Source organism: Temnothorax nylanderi, unplaced genomic scaffold, assembly GCF_030848795.1.
Source record: "Temnothorax nylanderi isolate EJ_2023f unplaced genomic scaffold, tnyl_v1.0 TNYL_tig0002_pilon, whole genome shotgun sequence".
Lineage (NCBI taxonomy): Eukaryota > Metazoa > Arthropoda > Insecta > Hymenoptera > Formicidae > Temnothorax > Temnothorax nylanderi.
In genome coordinates, this window is record NW_027249064.1 from 3140526 (window position 1) to 3163161 (window position 22636).

General features: G+C 32.3%; 1 protein-coding gene across 11 annotated transcripts; it reads right to left on the bottom strand.

Annotated features, from left to right (window-relative positions):
- Positions 1–94: 94 nt before the first annotated feature.
- On the bottom strand, positions 95–22046 carry LOC139769512 (beta-alanyl-bioamine nonribosomal peptide synthetase ebony-like). 11 transcript variants are annotated; one of them, XM_071700642.1, is made up of 14 exons: positions 21883–22046; positions 10315–10499; positions 9861–10136; positions 7206–7361; positions 6663–6889; positions 5782–5844; positions 4836–5046; positions 4457–4624; positions 4071–4270; positions 3397–3601; positions 2231–2594; positions 1715–2165; positions 1453–1602; positions 95–109 (listed from the first exon to the last, which is right to left on the bottom strand). In XM_071700642.1, exons 1-13 carry the CDS (start codon positions 22029–22031, stop codon positions 1462–1464), a joined length of 2796 nt encoding a protein of 931 aa, XP_071556743.1. In that variant the 5' UTR covers positions 22032–22046; the 3' UTR covers positions 95–109; positions 1453–1461. The 11 variants fall into 11 exon arrangements, with proteins under 11 accessions (XP_071556743.1, XP_071556788.1, XP_071556738.1 ...); XM_071700687.1 differs by lacking the exons at positions 95–109; positions 21883–22046 and adding exons at positions 17643–17691; positions 17764–18180 and having other exon boundaries at positions 319–1602; XM_071700637.1 differs by lacking the exon at positions 95–109 and having other exon boundaries at positions 319–1602.
- Positions 22047–22636: the final 590 nt, after the last annotated feature.

A 22636-nucleotide genomic window follows, 5' to 3' on the forward strand; every position in this document is an offset into this window, starting at 1 on the left:
AATAGATCCACTCAAAAAAGATTGTTTTGTCAGAAATTATTATACCTATTCTCTCAAAATTAATTTTATTAACTACTAATGTTAACTGCATACCAGTTGCATGATTTATCTGTAAAAAATAAATATTAAAATACTTCTATCGAGTAATATAACGTAATTATTAATGTATTAATAATAATAATAATATATTATTAATATATAAACTTTAATATTTAACACGTAACTGATCATTGGTCGAAGGGTTTATGTTGATTCATTCGCGATTGTTATAAATAAATAATAAACCGAAAATCCCGAATGACAAATTAAACATGACAGTTGAATTATTAAATCTTTTATTGCTTCGTTTTTATTGCTTATATTGTTTCGCTTAAAAAATAAAAATGTTACATTTATCCATAACAATTTTGCAATATTAATCGATGACCGATTTTTCATATTTGATCTTAACTGCCTAGGAACGATCCGACAAATTTGTACAAATAATTGTTGCACGGGATTCTTATATGCGCTTATATTATATTACGATAATTGAGATTAATCAGTAAATAATCAAATATTTTCGTAACAATCCTTGCCGTTCAAGCGTTTGATTATGCAATGGTAGCTTTGAAACGCGATAGCAATTGCAAATTATTTCAACATTCGTAGCTATACATATTACAATTGTTACTCACGATTATCGCACATATATGTACAAATTTATTATTACATCATTTTATTTCTATCCATTAATCGTCAAAATATCATTTCATGTAACATATTTATTATGCCTTATGCAAAGTAAAATGAATGACTATAATTCATCATGTTTTACATTACTATGATTATACCTAGTAACTGCTTCTTTTATAATACCTTTTACTTAAAATACTTTTCGTTTAATACTCTTTACTTAGAAGATATATAATTACCATAATGAAATAATATTAACAATATGTGACTATGTAATACTTCAAAAGCCAGGCCAGAAAAATTTTTTAATAAATCTGCTATGAATATTTATATTCTATTTTAATCAAAATACTTTTATTGAAATTTAGCCGCGTTATAACATGCAATTATTAATTTTGAAAAATTTTCTGTAGCTAAAATCTTCGAATATTATATTATATTTTTATACGTAAGTATCAATTAATAGTTAAAATAGATTCTTAGGCTAAAGTAAAGAATTATAAAGGTTTTCTAGCCTATGAAAAAAATGAGAATCTACAACGAAACAATAATTATTTAACAAGTAATGTCGAATTGTAGATGATCGTTTAATTACTGTATCGTGCATTATCACTGATATTTATAGAAAATAATAATGCGAAGTGAAAAGTAGGTTTGTCGTCATTGATTATTAATGATCACAGATGCATCGATGAAAGATCGCAGTTAATGCTTACACTATTCGGTAGTAATACTTTTTTTTACACTATTTACTGTTATTACACTAGATATATTTACAAAATCATTCTAGTTGATCATCTTCAATGAGCAAATTGCCACTTGGTTATTAGGAAATTTGCCGAAAGGTTTATTTCCATCGATTGTCTCGTATCTGTTCATCTGGTATACCAGCATTGTTTCATAACCGTATACGTCCATAGCAAGTTGCTGCACATAAAGTTTAAAAAATATAAGTCAAGAATTTTGCAAAATCATGTATTTGTATAATAAGTTTCTGTATTATTAGCTAAGTTATTAAAAAATTAGGTTTATCGTTTACCTGTGTGAGTGGATTAGTGTTTGTGGCGAAAATTCCGATGTATTCTTTTCGTTTGGTAAGTTGCAAACAGTATTCTTCCATTTGTCTTATTACAAGTACATTTTCCGTGGGATTCAAATCGCTGCTCGTCCCCATCATGAAACTATGCATAATTTTGCCTTTACCCTTTGGTAATTTGTAATCTCTGATCGGTCCCTCCAGATATTCGATGAAATCAAAAACAATCATTAACTCAGATTTCAGTATTAGTTCAGGTTTATCCCAAAGATCAAAGTTGAAAGTAACTCCGATTGTTTTGCCACTTTGCGCCGATTTTATTACAAAACTGAAGTTCTTCTCTACAAGAGGAGCCCACATAGCCTCCACAAATTCCAAACAATCGGCTCTCGTTATGTTCAGCATTAAGTACTGCTCCAATTCGGGTTTTAAACAAAAGCCCTTCATGATTATTCTGCAAATTTAAATAAATGTTCATCCTTACTTTCGCACGTATATTTAATTATGCACAACACTTACTCGATTGCGTCCTCCTTATGGCAGTCGTTTAATGATTCAAAGACGTACGATTTCTGGTCAATGGCTTCTTTCAAAGGTTCCTCGTCGGATAATATCAACTTCATCCGGTCTAATACTTCGGCTAAATTTTTCGCTGTGATAAAATCCGTTATACCGATCTGATAACCTTGATCTCTTAACTTGGTCACGGTGTAAATGGAATTCAAGGAATTTCCACCAATTTCGTAGAAATTCGCGTTTAGCATTACCGGTGTGCGACTACTACGTCCGGTTACGGATGCGATGGTCGGAAAGAGGATACGGGCTTTTGCAAGATCTTGACTTGGCACTCCGCTGTAATCGCAATTCATAGCAACGTGGTCTTCTATAAAACAAAATTTTTTATTTTAGTCAGTAAAACATAGATCTTTTGAGTTAAAATATGAATTAGTCTTTTTTTAATTTATCGATAATTAAAAGAAGTTGGATCATAATTTATTATTATTTACATTTGGATTATTAATTTTTGAAAAAGTAAATACAATTTGAAAACTGAACTTAATTTGAAATTTTCTTTATTTCTTTTTAATAAAAGACATTTTTTTAAAATTTTAGTGCAAGAGCAATTGTTAAAATAATACACAGAATTTAATAAGAACTCAATAAGAAATTGTCAAATTGATTACTCAATAAGAAACAGATGTGAAAAAAAATGAATTCCTTTCGATCTTACGTTTGCTACTTAATTTACTTATATCGTAGACAAGATTGGAAAGACTATCCTGATCTCATGTGGTATCATGTATAAAACTATGTATGTAACTATGTATGTTAAAATTGAAATAAAAGGAAAGAAATACATATTCATAAACCGGTTTTCTTAATTATAGATTAGTCACTTGTTTCACATAGTTCCATATAGTCTTGTAGCTTATAAATAGACATCGAATTTTTTATATGCAGATTGGTGGAAAAGAACAAATAAAAAATCTGATGTCTTCTTATAAACATCTATTTTTATACGTAAACGTTTACATATAAGACAGTTACATATAATTAAAGTATAACTAAGTAAAATAATCAATATTTCAATATCTACGTTATTTAATATTTTAAAAAGATATTACGACGTACGTATCATTTTTTACTTGACAGAACCATATAAAGTCATCATTAGTTTAACATACCGTCATTAGAGCAAGATGATTCGTATCTCCTTAGCAATTCCTGTCGATCCGTTTTCCCATTTGTTAGAAGAGGTATGTGATCAACAATAAAAATTTGTGGTAACATATATGGCGGTAATGTCTTTTGAAGAAGATTTTCGATCTCCGAGCTGGATAGGGTCGTGCATTGGCACGAATGCGTAACGGTAACGAACGCTATTAATGCCTGAAAATATAAAATATACCTGTATAAATTAATTTAACGTTAGAAAATTGATTCACACATTTTTTAATTTTTTTTAATATTCGTGCTTTTAGTAGCTTTAGTATATAATAGTAATTTAGAGACGATGCTTTTAGAATGTATGAACAATAAAACGTTGTCGAGATAAAACGTTTTTAAATTTCATGAAACTGTATAGTAGAATAGTTTGTTCGGTGGAAGCTATTAGATTTATGAAGCATCGATATTCAATTGATAAATTACTTCAATTTCTTCTTAACATGAAAATGATGAGCACAACCAAAAATATTAAAGGTTGGTTTTGTATTTAAAGCGATTAGAAAAATTTTGATATGTATGCTTATTTAGCTCTATAAGATATTTAGGGAAGATTTTAAAAGAATTATTTTTTGTGAATTTTTTTCAACATATTTACGTTTTATTTTGCACACATATGTATTGAAATATTTACCTGTGACAGTTTGCCGGGTTTGTGACAGAGAACCACAACTTTATCAATATTGGGTACCCTGGCGACCACCTTTTCGACTTCCGTGAAATCGACACGGTGACCCCTAATTTTGATCTGCGAATCCGCAGATCGTCCTTCGTAAATTAACGTCTCTTTGACAATTTTGGCGTAATCACCCGTACGGAAGATTTTTGGATATTCTGCAGACATCAGTACATTTTTAAATGCGTAACAAAGTCGTAATTCTTTCCACTAATGAAAACGCGACGTTTCGCTTTTAAGGGAAACCAAGATTACGAATAGGAGAATTTGTATGTCGCAGTGAATTCTTCAAGTTCGAAAGACGTAGAATTCGATCTTCTTGTTGTGTTATTTTATTTTCTCACCTGGATCAATGGCATAAGGATTGTCCAAAAATTTATGTGTGTCTTGTTCACATATATAACCCGCGGCAAGATTTCTTCCAGCCACGATCAGCTCTCCGACTTCTCCCTGGGGGATCAGTCGCAAGTTATTGTTTGCGAGATAAATTATGCAGTTGTCGATCGACTTTCCTGCAAAGACACAGCGAGCCATGTAAATGTTGTTTAGCGATTATTATTTATTAGTAACAGTAATCCACTGAAATAGACTTTTAGTTATTAGCTTAAAATTAATTAATAAATGTTGTTATATGCTTTGTTATATTGTTATATTAATTATTTAATTATTTTGTTACTTTTGTAACATTATTTTATTTTTTCAACTGTATTTTATTAGTTTTACCGATTGGCACTTTCTCCATCCCTTGTAATTGTTCCCGTTTGTTTAATAGGTAATATGTAACGTCACCCATGACTTCCGTGCTACCGTAGAAATTAGCTAATATCTTGTCCTTGTTGTGAAACGTGGTAAAAAATTGATTGGCCAATGCGACCGACAAAGTTTCTCCGGAACAGACCCAGAGTTTCAAGCGATCGAGAACGTTGTCATTATCCTGTGCAAAGCAACGACAGACCGTATATCAAATCCAAGGTGTTGCAAAGCGATGTACATTCTTAACCGTGTAAATCATAACCATGTCTCAGGTGTCTCGATTTGCGATAACGATAATGTAAAAATTTTCTAATCCGTTTAGGATAATAAGCATGATTTTTATTATCCTTTAATTAATTTACTGGCGCCTGTCATAAAATTAACACCTTATTGACACAGATACCTCGACAGCATGACTTTCGCTAATTAAACATTTAATCGAATGCGTTGGGTAATTTACAAGCGCAATTTATATTGATTTGTGAAGAACTTTGTAATTGAGACACGCCGATCTTGAAATCACTGAATTGTGAAAGCGTTGATTTTTATTTATTCAATATATGTTGCTTCGCATGTACGTTTTGTAATTTGCTTAAGCGTGACGAATAAAGCGGGTCTAACGTTTCCAAACTAATGTTGAAATGCTAAAAGTAAGAGGCTGCTTGAGATCTTCGCGAGTGTTAAAGGAAAAACGTCCACACGTCTTATGCCTTATCATCGATGTATAGTGAATTATTACATCATTATGAGATATTGAAAGCTACTCATTTTAATGGTCAGGAAAGCACGTTGTTCGTAACCTTTCGTATAATGTTGCGTAAAATCACGATTAAAATTCTCGAGAAATTTACGTAATAATAATAGGTTCGCCTAAATTGCGATAAATTACATGTGGAATATAACTTTACATACTCACTTGCAAGTTTAGATACATGAGCAATGAACGCAACAACGATGGCACAAGGACTAAGCGTTGTATCTGAAACATAGATAATTTTTTTCTTTGTCATAAATTAATTATATCACATGTACATGATTCGTGTGATTTACACATTACATTAGACAACAGATGGCAGAAGATTTTGTGGAATTTTAAATTAGATTTATCGAAAACTTTTCGATCAGTATTTATTCAGTTCATTTTTGAACTGTTGTTGTAAATTTTTTTACTAATTGCATCATGTTTAAATTATAGCCACCAAATATATTTTTTATACCATTAATTATTTAAAAGAAACATAAATAGTAAATCTAGTTTCATGAAGATATGTTGTAACTCAACTTGTCAAAAACTATAGTTTTGTATACATTGCACAATATGCTTTCTCTAAGAAATGTAGAAATGTTTAATAATACACTAGTAAAATATATTTATAAATATACGCAGTAAAAAAGATATATAAGAAATATAAATTCTATATATTCTATGCAATGTGTTGAACATAAGAAGATCAGAAAATTTTAATTATATTTATAATAAACTCATAAGTACAACATATTAAGTAATTTTTAACATAATTCAAAATTAAATGAAATAAATTGATTTAATTTTTATAATAGAGTTTCCATAATACATTCGCAAAATGTACTTATTGAGTTCGTTTACAATACAAGTTACATAGGTTTTATTATAAAATAATATTAAAACTTTTAATTACCAAAATTATTTACTTAAAATAAAATCTATGATTATTTTTTACTTATAATAATCTCTTTCATAAATTATTGAAGTTTTTTTTACTCCTAAAATACTCTTGTACTGTTATAATTATGCACGATAAATTAGTGAGTTTTTACCTTATGTTCTTCTAAAAGCAGTACTAACTTTTCCGGATCTTTAGTCACGCTTTTCGGGACAATTACTAGGGTACGGCTTTGTAAAAGAGGTCCCCAAATTTCAGGAACACTATCGCAGAAAGTAAGGGAAGTTTTAAAAACACATTGTTTTTCATCATCAGCGTATGGAAGTTCCCTCCATTGCCATTGTAAACGATTCAACAGAGTAGCATGCGATATAAGCACACCTTTAAAAAGATGAATGTGTATATTACAAACAATTATGCTCTTTCAGATTCTTGCTCTTTTACAAACTATAAATTCACAATTTGCTACTCTTGTCTTATATTTTTCTATAATTTAAACTAGGATTAATATCCTTTTATAGAAACACAGTTCTTATTTGCCACGTATGAACATGATATTGTAAAAATATGCTGTTACGACATTTAGTAACAAATAACGTCAATTTATAATGAATAAAAACGAGTATGCACGCGTTAAATTGTATTTTTTACGTTGTATTATATAATTAGTATCTATAATAAAATGTGGTATTATTACCTTTGGAAATTCCTGTACTTCCGGAAGTATGAAGAACCATAGCGAGTTGATTCAAGCTCTCTTTAGTTTGTAATGCATCTTCTTGTTCTTGTTTAGCTTTCTCCAAAAGTTGTTCATACGTCATGACTAAAGCTCCCTCATAGATTGATAAATCCGCTAAAGCAGAATCGTAATTTTTAGTTAATTGTTCATATTGAAGGAATAAATAGAAGCGGGGAAAATATCAATTATCTATTATTTTCAATTATGTCCAATCAAAATGAAGGTTTTTTCGCACATATTTATAGCTGAAAGAATAAAAAATCTCAAGGTTCTTTTGCGCATATTTGTAAAACTGAAGGAATAATAAAATCTATCCGCGTTCTGCAAATTGTTTTGAAACAATCCTCCATTCGCTTTCAAAGTAATGCTGTTAATCCTCTGGGTAAAAACTAATTATCATAATATATAGATCTATATACACGAAAACTGCGCGAGAAATCACATAAGTGTTGTAAGAAAGAATTATTACGTAGATATCTCACAATTATTAAATCCTTTATCTGCTTTATCACATATTGTACGCTCATTAGTGGCGAACGCGTAGGTTTGATAGCATCGTTTTGACGTCATTAAGCTGGCACAGCCATTTTAGCACAATTAAATGCGATTTATAAAAAATTAATTGCTATTTTGGATATAGTTCCGAATGATCCCTGCTCCCGATCGACCTAAAATTTTACACATAAATTGTATTCGATGTGAGAAATAAAGTACGCGTGGTCCCAACTTCGGAAAATTAAAAAAAAATTTTATAAGCACTTATCGAGTAATAAAATTGATTCTATATGATATATACGACATATAAAAAATAGAATATATGTAGTATATATAATATATATAGCACGCGTAGAAAGTTGTAAATCCATGTGGCAACTCGTCTCGCGTGGAAAGTGAATGCGTGGAGGTAGTAGGTTCCGCCTCTCCTGCGGGGGGCTCCACCTCCAAAAAAACTAACCTAACCCAACCCAATTGTTATGTGAATGGAAAAGTGTATGAATACAATAGATTCACTCTTTTCTACCCACAACAAAATTAATGAAATATTTATTACTTTTACCAAAAAGTTTTAGTTACAATTACCGGTAAAATTGATAAATTTGCTATAATTTATCACATTTACCACCGTATTTTGAAAATTATGCAGAAAAACTGGTAATACATATAATTATCGAATTTATCACTGTTATAGTAACAAATATATCATGTAGAATTTTAGTCGATAAGTGCTATCATAAAAAAATTTTTTTATTTCCCGAAGTTGGGACCACGCAGATTTTATTCTTTATATCGAAAACAACTTATGTGTAAAACTTTAGGTCGATCGGGAGCAGGGGTCATTCGGAACTACACCCGCTATTTTTGTTTTTAGCAAATCGGCTCGAACAAAAAAATCGGAACTAGAGCAATTAATTAGCAAAAAATGGCAATTAATTTTTATATAAGTCATTCGATTGTGCTGAAATGGCTGTACCAGCTTAAGGTAGTTCTCCGGTCCTTATACTAGAGAAAATCGATTTTCTCTAGATTTTCTTGAAGCTGTGAATATACGTTAATTTAGGTGTGCTTTATGCGTGGTATAAATTTCAGTACCTCTTCCGGTATAAAAAATAAAGATACTGAGCCTCAAAGTTTCAATTTTTACCAAAAAAAATTTTAAATTTAATTTTTTTTAATTTTGGCATTTTTTCCTTATAGAACTCGACGAGAGGAGCAACTTTGGTCCTCTTGGCCAACCTCGTATCTCTTACCGTTTGGCCTGGAAAACCTGTTCATTAGTAAAAGTTGAAACTTTGAGACTCAGTATCTATATTTTTTATACCGGAAGAGGTACTGAAATTTATACCACGCATAAAGCACACCTAAATTAACGTATATTCACAGTTTCAAGAAAATCTAGAGAAAATCGATTTTCTCTAGTATAAGGACCGGAGAACTACCTTAATAGACGTTCGGTTTTGATTGATGGTAGTCACGTTAGTTTACTACAAAGTTGAAATATCTTTAAATAATGAGATTATGAAATTTTGTATAAAATTTTGGTAAATCTTGTACAAATTGGAGTCAATATAAAATAATAATTATTAACACTAAATAAAGTGAAAATAATATAACTTCTTGATTATTTTTGAATATTTCATATTTTCATTAAAGAAATAAAACTAAAAATTGTAGTATTTTCAAATCCTATATATTTGAAGATATTATAGCTTCGCATGAATTAGATTAGAGCAACAAATTATCTTTTCTATATTCACATTATGGATATTATAACTTACGACAAATCACTTGTTTAGGATTAACTATTATAGAATTCTAAGATTAATAATTTAGGATTAAAAATATTATTAAAGTTTGATTTTTAGAAATTAACAAACATTAATATTATAAAACATTGGCACATTTCATTTAATTGATTCTTCTATAGATAAAAGCAGTAAAACTACATAATAGATAAAACTGAAATAAGAGATAGGTAAATAACTAAATAGGTAAATAATTAAATATAAGATAAAAAATTACATAAAATTAAATGTAGAAATCGAATAATGATAAATTAAATTTTTTATGATATTTATTTTGGAACACTTGTACGATGTAAAAGAGGGCATTTACCTCCTTCCTCGACCACCATTATTAATGGTTGCGCTTCTTCGAGAATGTGTTTCACTCTAGACATCGGAAATTCCGCGTCCAAAGGTATATAAGCCATTCCTGCTTTCAGTACACCAAGTAATACAGTTGGAAACCGATGCGACGGGTTCATGCAGACAGCTATTAATGACTGAGAAGTTGTTTCAGTCTTTTCGTACTTTTGTAAAGCTCGTGCCAACTGATTGGTGATGTTATCCAGTTCTTTAAAAGACGGCACGTATTCCTGGCCGGCGTCATCTGTATCGAGTTTCCAACAATGTTTAGATATACCTATATTTTCTTTCCATATACTTTTTACATTATCGTAGGCATTATTTAATACAACTGGTTATTTAAATTGTCAAAAATTATATTCTAGAGCACTTTCTCGATGTGACTTCTATTATATTTTATATCGAGAAGCAAAACCCCTTACCTTCGTAATATAACGCGGTTTGATTTGGATGGACTTTTGCTGCACGACTGAATAATTCATGCACTAAATCTTTTTCCTGATTTCTTCCTGTCTGCTGACCTCTTAAGATCGATTGCTGCTGCAAAGTACCCATTTTCAAATGTTCGTAGAAATTGTAACTTCTTGCTTCAAATGTTAGCACAGATCTAAAATTTAATTTAAAATTAAAATTAATAAGCACGTATTTATTATTAAATTTATAAACACTTATTAATACTTTAGAGGGTGAAATCTTGCGTTTTGAAGTTGATAGTTTTATAGAGATTAATTGATTATTTTATAAGAATTTTTTATATTCTGCAAAACAAAAGTTTACATTTTGTGATAAGATTTGTGATAAGAAGTGTGTAAAGAAATATTGATATGCACACGGAAAAAACAGTCTGGTGTTGACACACACAAATCTGATTGTGTCAACTAGTAAATTAAATTAAATAAGTCATATCAACCATACACATAATTACCGCTCAAAAATAATTAGGATGATGCAGCTAGGTTGCTTACTAAAATTTTGGTTGTGTGCACCATATCTTTTTTTCCGTGCACGTTAATTTATTTTAGAGATAAATTATTTTCTTATAGAAATGCTCAATATATCAATTGTACTAAATATTTGTGTCTGAAAATAATACATAGTCAGTTGCATAAGTTACTATATATTATGTAAGACTGGTTATCATTTTCCTAGTAAAATTTGGCCAGTTGGGTCGAACATTATACCTCTATTAATTTCCTAGTATGTTACTATAGAGAGAAATCTAAAAAAAGAAAGGGCAGCTCTTTGGTGGACAAGTCACATAGTCGCAAAATCAATTCTCTCTTAAATAATCGTCAATATTAGGATAACCTGATGTGGCACATTCAAAAAGAGATGTTTGTTTTAAGGACGTTCTCCTGTCCTTATACTAGAGAAAATCGATTTTCTTAGGATTTTCTTGAAACTGTGAATATACGTTAATTTAGGTGTGCTTTAAGCCTCATCTACAATAGACGCACAGGCCGCGTCGCAAGTCGCAGTCGCAAGAATTGACCAATCACAGTCTATTGTTCTCCTTGCGATCGAAGAATAGTGAACTGTGATTGGTCAATTCTTGCGATTGCGACGTTCGACGCGGCCTGTGCGTCTATTGTAGATAAGGCTTTATGCGTGGTATAAATTTCAGTACTTCTTCCGGTATAAAAAATAAAGATACTGAGCCTCAAAGTTTCAACTTTTACTAATGAAAAGGTTTTCCAGGCCAAACGGTAAGAGATACGAGGTTGGCCAAGAGGACCAAAGTTGCTCCTCTCGTCGAGTTCTATAAGGAAAAAATGCCAAAACTAAAAAAAATTAAAATTAAATTTTTTTTTTAAACTTTGAGGCTCAGTATCTTTATTTTTTATACCGGAAGAGGTACTGAAATTTATACCACTCATAAAGCACACCTAAATTAACGTATATTCACAGTTTCAAGAAAATCCTAAGAAAATCGATTTTCTCTAGTATAAGGACCGGAGAACGTCCTTAATAAACAATCATAATGATCTTGAAGCAACTGCTAATAATTAGTTAAAATTGATAACTCTATCTTTATTCAGTATAACTGAAAAGCTATCCTTAATTATTCCAGTAGGTAATTTAATAGTTATAATAATCTTTAGAGTAATTTTCCTTTCAATTATCGCTGTGAGATAATGGGTTACACTACCTATTTGATTTTTATATTATTGTCACGTTTTGTCAAAGTTATGTTTATTTGTCCGTTTTTGGGTCAAAACATTTAAGTTATTTACCCGGGATTTGGACCAGGTTGCGTGATTAATCCAGTCCGAAGAGATATCGAATTTTGTATGTTTTAAAACCAAGATCCTTTTTGCAATAAAATAAAGTAAAGGTTTTTGAAACACAGATATTATGAGCGAAAACACAGATATTATTTGGTAAACTTTTATTCATAATAAATCAGATCCACCACAGGCAATAATTAGATCCACCACAGGCACGAACACGTTACTCGTATGGCTGAGAGAACGAGACGTCTGTCGTAGCATACATATTAATTAATGCAAAGAAAAACGTAAGACGAAAAAGGTTGTTGTACAATAGCCTTTCATAACTTACGTTTTACTCTGTCTTACTTTATATCCGCGACTACGACGTTGATGTAAACACTTACGCTTCGTTCTCGGTCAATAGCGTATCACGTTATTGGCGTTGACGAAAGACGGTAGTACACATCGGTTTCGCGCTAAATATTGTGGCGCTAACACCGCGGCTAACATCGCGTGAATATCAAGAGACACGGTAGTGTCTCGCGCCAAGTACGCGCGGAGCGAGACGCACCGTGACTCTTTACGCGAACGCACGAGTTGCGAGTACCCGAGATTTTGAGTTTAGTCTAAACGCAAGAATATATAAGCTTAAATTTATATATATTACTCTTGTCTTAAGATATTAAGTCAATCTTATTTTATTCGACAGAGGAGAATAGGAATTATTAATTTAATCTTAATATCGTTTTATTTTTATACTGCTTCGGGTTGTGATGAGATTAAACATGTCAAGAATATTTTTTGTCTCGTTACTAGAAATCCTTTCTGAGGGTGGGAATTTGGACTAGGTTGCGTGATTAATCCAGTCCGAAGAGATATCGAATTTTGTATGTTTTAAAACGAGGGTCAGATTTGTTTATTAAATTAAAATTTGGAAAATCTACTATTAAATCCAAAGGGATTAATTTATACGGAATAAAGGTTTGAGTTTTATTATCTCGAATTTCAGTTTCTAATTTCTTTAATTTGAATAAAAATGGAAAAGGATCTTGATTTAGTTGTATAATTTGTTTAATCTGATATTTAATTCTTTTGAGTTGGAATCTTTTGCCCCCTTTTCTGGGCATGAATGAGGATTAAATGAAATCCTATTGCCACACTCTTTGGCAGCGACAGGTAAAGGAAGGAAATCTCCTGTTGCCACACTCTTTGGCAGCGACAAGAATATCAGGAAATTACTGTTGCCACTCTCTTTGGCAGCGACAGTTAAGAGATGTGAAATTAAAGGAAATTACAGTAAAATTAGTTTTGAGAATTAAAATTAAAATTACCTTTATTCAGGGAGAATACGTTTACAACTGTTGTTTAAAATCTGGTTTATTGATATGATTTTAATTCTTGTTTACAATTGTAGTTAAGATCTTGTTTTAAAGATTTGTTGAAGTTGAAGTGTATTAGTGTATATATTAGACTGTCGGTAGATTAGCTTATGAGCACAGGAAAATAACTCAACTAACTATGATTTTTCGCGCCTATTTATACTCAAGTGGCGAGAACCTCCCCGCGCGAGCTTCTCACCACTTCTTTGTCTTAGTGTCCTAAAGGAGGAGGAAGGTCTTATCACTAGGTGTAATTCTAGGTGCCCTGCGTACCGTGGCCTGAGCACCGTCTCCCATCAGAAATCGGATAATTAATCAATATTGATATCTCTCTTTTAACGTTTCTGGCTATTTTAAGACTGAGTTAAATTTTGTTCGCACGTAACATTATTAAAACAGTTTGCATTATGCGTAATCAATTATCGATCTCGTTAAAAATTAAAAATTAATTGGATTAATTTTATATTAATTAAATAGTTAAAATTCCCATAGAAACAGTGACAATAATGGCAAGATATTTACAGAACAAGCGTTATTAACGTATTTATGATAAAAAAGATAGTTTGCATTCCTGAATTATACTGTAGCATTAAGGTGTCGGCAATCTTGTCGCTGTCGCTATCGCTATCGCTATCACTTATTGTGCAAGGGGCTTAAGATATGAGACGTTTGTTTTTTTTTTACACGTGGAAATGTGTTACGATAGTGTTGTCGGCGGAAGGAAAAAAGGAGTCATCGGAATTCCGTCTCGCCTTGACTCGATAAAAAGAAAAAGAAATTCACATATAGAGGAAGATTGTTCATACACACGTTAAAATGCGTACAATATTCGCACGTCGCACTTATAATATATTCAATGCTATCAATAAAACGCGAACATTATTAGAAACGAAGGAAATAAGTAGCGAGTCGTTCAATCATAATATCCCGAGATGCATTATTCAAATATTTTGTTCGCGCGCGGATGTTGATTTTCACTCCGAACGTAGTGCCGGAATCGCTCAGAGAAAGCGACAGGGATAACAGGCGGGAGCAAGAAATGGCAGAGCGTAGTAATAGATGGAAAGCGAAGAACACGAGGATGTCTGTGGATAACAGACAGGAGCGAACACTCGGAGGGTAAATAAAGACGACCACAAAGTTCCGTTTGTTTAAATTGTCTTTGCCAAATTCACCGTGGTACCGTTTATTTTACCGAACTCGTTACACATTCGACTGATCGGACTTGCGCGAGAAGAACGGATCGCCAGTGTCCACCTGGCCGAGTCCTGCAGAGGCCAACGATTCGCCGATGGTTGACAGTCAACGCGTGTATGTGATCCGTTGCGTTCACAATCTGATTCGCGTCCTTAAGTCCGGTTCGATTTTTGTCGATTGTAACGAGTATAATTTCTCGAGTTCGCTTGCACGTATTCGCTCAGACACAGAGTATTCTGGTTGTTTGCTCTGAAATTCCACTCAGGGAAAGAGCGGCGCGATGCTCTGATTGGCTGCCCTGGTAACCACCTCCGATAGAAAACTCTTAAAAACGGCTATATCTGTATTATTTTTAATCGTGTCTTATCGGTTCTATCGTTCTATACTTAGAAGACAGATAAAACATTAGTCGAATCGAATCGGTTTCTATCGTTTTAGATCCGAATAAGGAAATAACTATACAAATTTTATAGTTATGAATCGTTTTCTATATGTACAATTATTGCCCGTCTGAATCAATCGTATATACACGATATAGTATATATCGTTATTTATGGTAATAATTTTATCGTATGCGTTAATACGGATATATAAGAATAAAATGATAGACATCTCATCGATATTTATACTGTGTATATTAATGATATAAATTGATATATATATAATCGATATATATATATACTGTGTATATCAATAATATAAATTGAATCGTTTGAAAGCCTTCTACTTTGTATATGTTTTTATAAGGTTAAAACGATAGACATCTCGTCGATATTTATACGACTTAACCGAACCGATACATCTATCGTTTCTTATCAGGATTTTCTGACATACAACTTATTATCTTCTTTACGGCAGCAAATCGGTTCGTTTTCTATCGTATATCAATGATATAAATCGAATCCGCATATTCCGCATCAACCAATCGGCGATTAGTTCGCGACAATGCCGCTAGGCCGCGCATGATGGAAAGCGCTTCTCGTATTTAAAATACATCCAGTTACAATATATAAGCAGACCCCCTGCGAGGCGAAAAGCAGCGACGCGGAATCGGTAGCAAAAACGGACGGCTATAAAGCTGGGTATACACTTAGCGAACGAACACCGAACAAACAGCGAACGTAAACGTTTGTTGTCATTACTCAACAGATATAATCAAAAATTTCAAATTGCTACATGCAGCAAACATCGAATCTGGTCGAATTCTAGTATTTGGTGCAATCGAAAGAAAGTACAAATAACCTAGGAGCAAAAACGCGAATATCTGAACGTTTGCATTCGCTGTTCGTTCGCTAAGTGTATACCCAGCTTAAGACGAATAGAAAACCACCTCCAATCTATTTTGCTTCTAAATAAATAATTATGCTGAGTTCTCAAATCAATTAAAACAAAGTATCGGAGAAAACTTTCATCTCAAGTTTCTTGGTAATCAAATAAAGATTCATTTTTTTAACTTAGAAGATTACATCGGTTTTAAAAAATTTGCTATTAACAAACAGTACGCTTTTCATATACTTATTCTCTTCCAGAGGATAAGACATTAACAGTCATCTTGAAAGGCCTACCAAATATACCGAATTTAACTGTCTCTAACGAATTAAAGAAACTTGGAATTGAAATCAACTCGTGCGTTCAACTCAACGATGAAAATAGCATTTACGCTACTTATAAAATAAATCTGAGTGCCAAATTCTCTCACACAATTAAAAAAGATTCGATACTTATTTTATTCAAGAATTTATTGGGACAAATTTATTAATCGTAAAATTATTTTGCAATGCTACCTATGCCAAGCGTTTGGCCACACGCCCGCTAACTGCTTTAAGAAACCCAGATGTGTTAAATGTGCTGAGAATCATCTCACATCGGATTATAAAAAAGACTCAAATTCCCCGGCAAAATGTTGCAACTGCTTGGGGGAGCAGCCCGCGAGTTACTCAAAATGTCAATCATATTTAAAATTTTTAGAAAAACGACCGCAACTCGCCCGTCTGGTCTGGCTTATGACTTGCATGAGCTAAATAAAAACTTGCATGCTAAATCTAACAAAATTCCTTCTACACAGTATAAATTTTCAAATTTAAATTTTACCGGGTATGACTTTCCTTTATCAGATAGATCGGCTGCCCCAACAAACAAACATGTTTATTATTCACCTTCAAAAACATATGCTGAGGCCTTGAAAAATTCTAACGATCAAAACAACAATCTAAATGACTTTGCGCACACTGGCGACATAGCAGATTTTAACGGTGTGATTTTTGAAATCAAGAAGCTGAGCCAGATTGTAAATATAAAATCAATGCTCAATGCTATACGAGAGCTCAATAATAAATTAGCCACTTGCACAGATGGACTCATTGTCAGTAAACTGCAGATGTTTGTTGAGGCAGCTGATCTTATTAACTAAAAATGATTCCTTCCTCCTCTCCATTAAGGATGTGCTTGTGGAATGCCACCAGCATAAATAATAAAGAATTAGATCTAAATCATTTTATATGCTCTAACAATATTGATATTGCCCTAATTACTGAAACGTGGCTGCATCCTAATACTAAATTGAATTTCTCTGGTTTTGACATCATTCGTTCGGATACGCCCCGTGTTAAAGCGGGAGGCTTGGCAATTTATCATTAGCAAAACCTTACGTTATCATACCCTTCCTATCCCGGATATTGATGGATGTGAAATATTATTAATAAAGCTGCTATCGGGCTTGAATCTGACTTTGGGGGTCACTTATATTTCTCCTAGCGTTAGATTCGACTTTGATAAATTTGATGCAATATTTAAAAATTTATCGTATGATAAGATTTCAAATACGGAGAACTTGAATTGCCAGTGAATAATTAACAATTAGCCAAGGTATTATGATCGATCTAACTGGCAAATTTTATTGTTCAAAAAAACGCTACGTTTCGACCGCAGATTTCGGTCCTTTTCAAGCGTATAGAAACTCACAAATATTAGTCAATCAGACATAATGCCCAAACTACGCCGAATCTAAAAACTAAACATCAAAAATTGAAGCACGCAACAATGAGTATAAGTCCATAAATAATTATATAAATGAAAAACTTACATATTTGTACGTTAAATTAACAGAAGTAAAATACATGTTAAACGGCATTTTCGTTAGTCGTTTATGTCGAAGGACATGTCAGAGCCGTGCGGTGGTAAAATTTAAACTGACGAAACCAGATAAGCAATAAACAAACCAATGTCGTCAATAATAAGAGCCATAGGCGTAGAGAGGGAAACAGAGAAGAAGGAGAAGGAATTATGTTTCTTTTATGATATGTTCGTAGAGAGCGTTAAGATTCTCCGTGTCTTTTTGTAAGTTAATGGTGTCATCAAATTGTTTAATAAAAAACATCTCCGCTAATTCCCTCTTTCTAATCTGTCTCTCTTTATGTATTATTTCTGGCTTTCCCCAATCAAAATCGTGCCCAAAGGATATTCGATGCTCACTCACTACAGAATGCTTAATCGCCGGTTTTCTGATATCGCTCTGGTGTTCCTTGAGACGTGTGCACAAATGTCTTTTTGTCTGCCCAATATACGTAGTCTTGCAATCTTTACAATTGATCTTGTATACTATTTCTGTTTGTTTTAGATCATCGATTTTATCTTTACCTCGTTTAATTAAGCAATCTAGTTTTTTAGGGACTGTAATCAGAGTAGTGATATGGAACTTTCTTAATTTGTGACAAATGTTATCGCCTAAACCTCTGATATATGGTAACGGTATGCAGTTCTTTAAATCATAAACTATTTTATTATCCGTGGAAGTGTTGTGTGTAGTATTGCGTATTTTGAGAAGGTTTAAACGTTTAGCAATATGTTTATTAATAATTGGTTTTGGAAAGCTATTGTTATTCAAAATTTCTTTGACTATTTTAATGTTACTGTCATGGAATCTTTCGTCTGAAAGTAAAATACCGCGATCCACTAAGCTCGTAATAGTGTTTAAGGGGATATAGCGAAGGCCGAACTTCCTCGATGTCGATAATGTCAACATTTCTAATCCTGTTTTCTATGTTATATATATATATATATCTATATCTGTCCTTGTCTAACAAGAGGCATCTGTCCTTGTTCGATTGCTGCGCCATCTCTCGCTACACGCAATACTGCTTATCCTATCAACCTGCATGTGCTTTTGCACATATAAAAGTTAAAAGCATGACATTTTTTTTCTAGACTTCTATCGTAGTTGTAATTGCACGATATTGTTCTTCAATGTTTTCCCTAGAGGGCTAGTATCTCATTTTGTATATATAAACTGCAGTATTTTTGTATAAGCAAATATTGTCGTCAGTGACAGCTCTATGTGCCCAAATTTTTAATTTTTTTTTCGTTTTTGATGTAAAACCGACACTAGCCCCCTATATTTTTGTGCGTACTTTAATTCTGTACAAGAATTTTGCAATTCCGTAAAGCCAATTAAAAGTGGTTTGCTTTTAACTAAATGTCGGTAATTACTGCCACTATAGGATTCCCTTAACTTATATTCTAAGGGATGGTTAGAATGAAAGTTTATATATCGCCCTGAGAACGTAGGTTTCCGATACCAATTTGTTCCTATAAGGACCTCCTGGCGGTAGCCGCCCCGGACTCCCGGACACCGAACACCGAGCCCAGCGGCATCCGACTCCTGGCGCTAGTTGCCCCGTTCCCGGCGTTCTTCAAAACGATAAAAACCGATTGAAAGAAATGAATCGGTATGAATCTGATTCCTTAATTCACGGATTCATAACGATTGAAATGGATTGACTAAAACCGATTCAAACGATTCATTAACCATATTAAAACCGATAGAAACCGATGTGCAGTTGATAAGACATTTACGATAGGATCCGAAGTATTTTGTAACGTGAGTTTCTGATGGAGTATCGTAAATAAATGATTCACTAACCAGCTGATAAGACATTTATAATAGGATCTCAAGTATTTTGTAACGTAAATTTCTGATAGAGTATCGTAAATAAACGATTCATTAACCATATTAAAAACGATAAAACATTTTTTATTGTTTTCTATCGTTGGCGGTTATCAGGGTGACGTTTCCGCGACCGCACGTGTCACGCTTCGCGAACGTGTCAAGCTGAAGAGAATTACGCGGCTAGCACGACAATATACAGACAAGAGACGAAAATGCTCGACGAAAATAAATATTAATTTAAGTCAAAATCGTTACAAATTAGTTACTCCTTAACATATTTTAAAACGAGATTTTAAAATTAATAATCTAATTTTAGTTTTGACGACTAAATTACTAAATGACTAAACTTATTGTTATCCCGTGAGCATCCTAATGATAATAATTGCTAACATTGAGTAATTTTTGGTGATTTTGGTAAACTGAAAATAATTTTCTTAATTTCTATCATAATTTTTCGATTTAAATTGATTTTTTAAATTTAATTTGATGAGTATTATAATATCTCCAAGTCTTAAGCGCATTTCTTAATATTCTGTATAGTAATGGATCAAATCGATTATAATGATCAGAAGCGATTATAACGTAAGTGCTACGATTCGTGGCAATGTCGAAATTTGTTAACGCGAGCGCTAATTATTCAAGCGCGTTTTCTTGCTCTAATAACTTCAAGATTCAAATAATTGTATTTGCGTAAACATCGACAAAAATCTGGAAAAAAAATTAGGTTAAATTTTTAATCGTTCAAATTTTTATTAAAAATAAAAAATTTGATTAAAATGAGATTATTTAGCAATAAAGAATTGTTCATGCTCAATCGAAGCAAAAGCTATAATAATACACGGAAAAAACGGTATGGTTGGCTCATACATAAATCTGATTGTGCCAACCAGATTTAATATTATAAAAGTATAGAACAACTAATTATCTGCTTGCAACCACAGAGCAATTGTTGAGTGACTATATTGCAGCAGTGACGATACCTGGCTCCAACCAAACTATTTCTTGATACTTCAACTACAAATATTTTAATGGCAACTGCACCATTTGGTTGGCTTAAATAACATGTTGTGATGTAGTCTAAAAATAAATCGCTATCACACTTTAGGTTATTGTAAATACGAACATACTCTTTAAATCTGAAACAGTGGAAAGTCACTGGAGTGGCATACTTTAGACTGATATCCGTAAATAGTCGGTATCCGTAAACACTGACGCATCAGTCAGTCTAAAGTATGCCCACTCCAGTGACTGATGCGTCAGTGACTATTTACTGATATCAGTTTAAAGTATGCCACTCCAGTGACTTTCCACACTAAGAAAAAAAATATTTAGATGCAAAAAAATATTTATTTAGATTGTGGCCAAGAGCTTATTTACTTAATATAATACACATATTTATTTCGAATTAAATATTTTTATTTAAATTGAATAAAAATATTTAATTTTAAATAAATATGTGTATTATATTAAGTAAATAAGCTCTTGGCCACAATCTAAATAAATAATTTTTTTGATCTAAATATTTTTTTCTCAGTGCACTGATTCAGATTTAGAGAGTAAATTAATCGCTAATCCATAAAAATGAAATTAACCGTGTTGAGATTCTGTCAAAATTCAATGATGTTATCCATCATAGTCGCTGCCGCAAAGCACCCATGAGTCCAAAAAATCAAGGAAGAGCTAATGTTCAATAGTTACATATCTTTGATCAAACTTAGTGGCAACTAAATGAAAGTGAAATAAGGTACCTGAGGTAAATAAGGCCCGGAGTGTAATAAGGCCCAACTTGTCAAATTCATATTTAGAATGGTGCAAACGCATTAAAATTTTATACACACGTAGAGAATAAACATAAGTTTGCCGCGCTAATTATGCGTCTCCTGCGTCTTATCGCCAATGGCGCCGCGATTGTCACGTGAGATAGCGACAACTGCTGCGTTTTACAAAAACTCCCGATAAAGATTCGTAAGTTTTATTATATTTTTTTTCGTTTTAATTTATCTAGTACTTGCCATTATTGTTCGTTTTTTAAAGTTTTCTAAATGTAATTTGTTACGTTATTTTGTAAATTCCTTTATGTATGTTTTTTTGTTTAGAATAAAATAAAGTTTAATACCTACAAGGCCTTTTTATTATAATTTATTAATCAACTAAAATAATTCATTTTTAAATAAGATAGGCCTTATTTTCCTCCAGTACCTTATAATAACATTGAGATTCTATTAATCTTGTGCGAGAATAACTAATGAAACTTACATAAGAGGTGAAAAACGGCGGCGACCGTGGCAATAAACTTGTATTCTTTCGTAGTAGTCTAAAGGTAGAGTGTCAATGGCGCGATTTTTGACGGTCAAGCCGCGCGATTGCAGCCGCGCGACACTAATCGCGAGACAGCAGTCGCACATACTGTTATCAAAAGCGCGATCAGAGTCGCGTGACTTCACAGAGCAAAATAATCATTCTACAGCCAAGGAAAGCACTTACTTATTTTATTTTATTTCTTTTCAGTAAGTTTTCTTATAACAAAGAAAATATTTTCTTACTAATAGTTTTCAAATATCTTGACACAAGTCTTTAATTGAAAAGCCAGATTCTTGTTTTGAGTAAATGTAATACTTACAACGACTTTATGATAGATTTGCGGATACACCTTATCAAATACTTGATCCGCAAATCTACCATAAAGTCATTATAAGCATTACATTTACTCAAAACAATATTCTTGACTTGTGTCAAGATATTTGAAAACTATTACTAAGAAAATATTCTTGGTTAAAAGAAAACTTATTTAAAAGAAGTAAAATAAAATAAGTAAAGTGCTTTTCTTGGCTGTAGAATGATTATTTTTCTGTGTGCAGTCTTCTATGAAACATGGAGGAAAAAACTTTAATGATTCTTCATCATGCTATTAAAGAAGAAGAAGAGGAAGAAATTACATTATTATTATTTTGTGAAAGCTATAATAGGAGTGCTCCAAATGATTTGCTTATTGCAAGAGAGACAGAAGGAT

Bases quoted from the DNA above. Each gene is read 5' to 3' on its own strand.
- LOC139769512 (XM_071700642.1), bottom strand. From the start codon at position 22,031: ATGTGCGACTGCTGTCTCGCGATTAGTGTCGCGCGGCTGCAATCGCGC. The intron at 10,137-10,314 runs GTAAGGGGTTTT...AACTCGATACAG, and splicing joins AACCGCGTTATATTACGAAG to ATGACGCCGGCCAGGAATAC. The intron at 2,595-3,396 runs GTATGTTAAACT...TTTGTTTTATAG, and splicing joins ATCATCTTGCTCTAATGACG to AAGACCACGTTGCTATGAAT.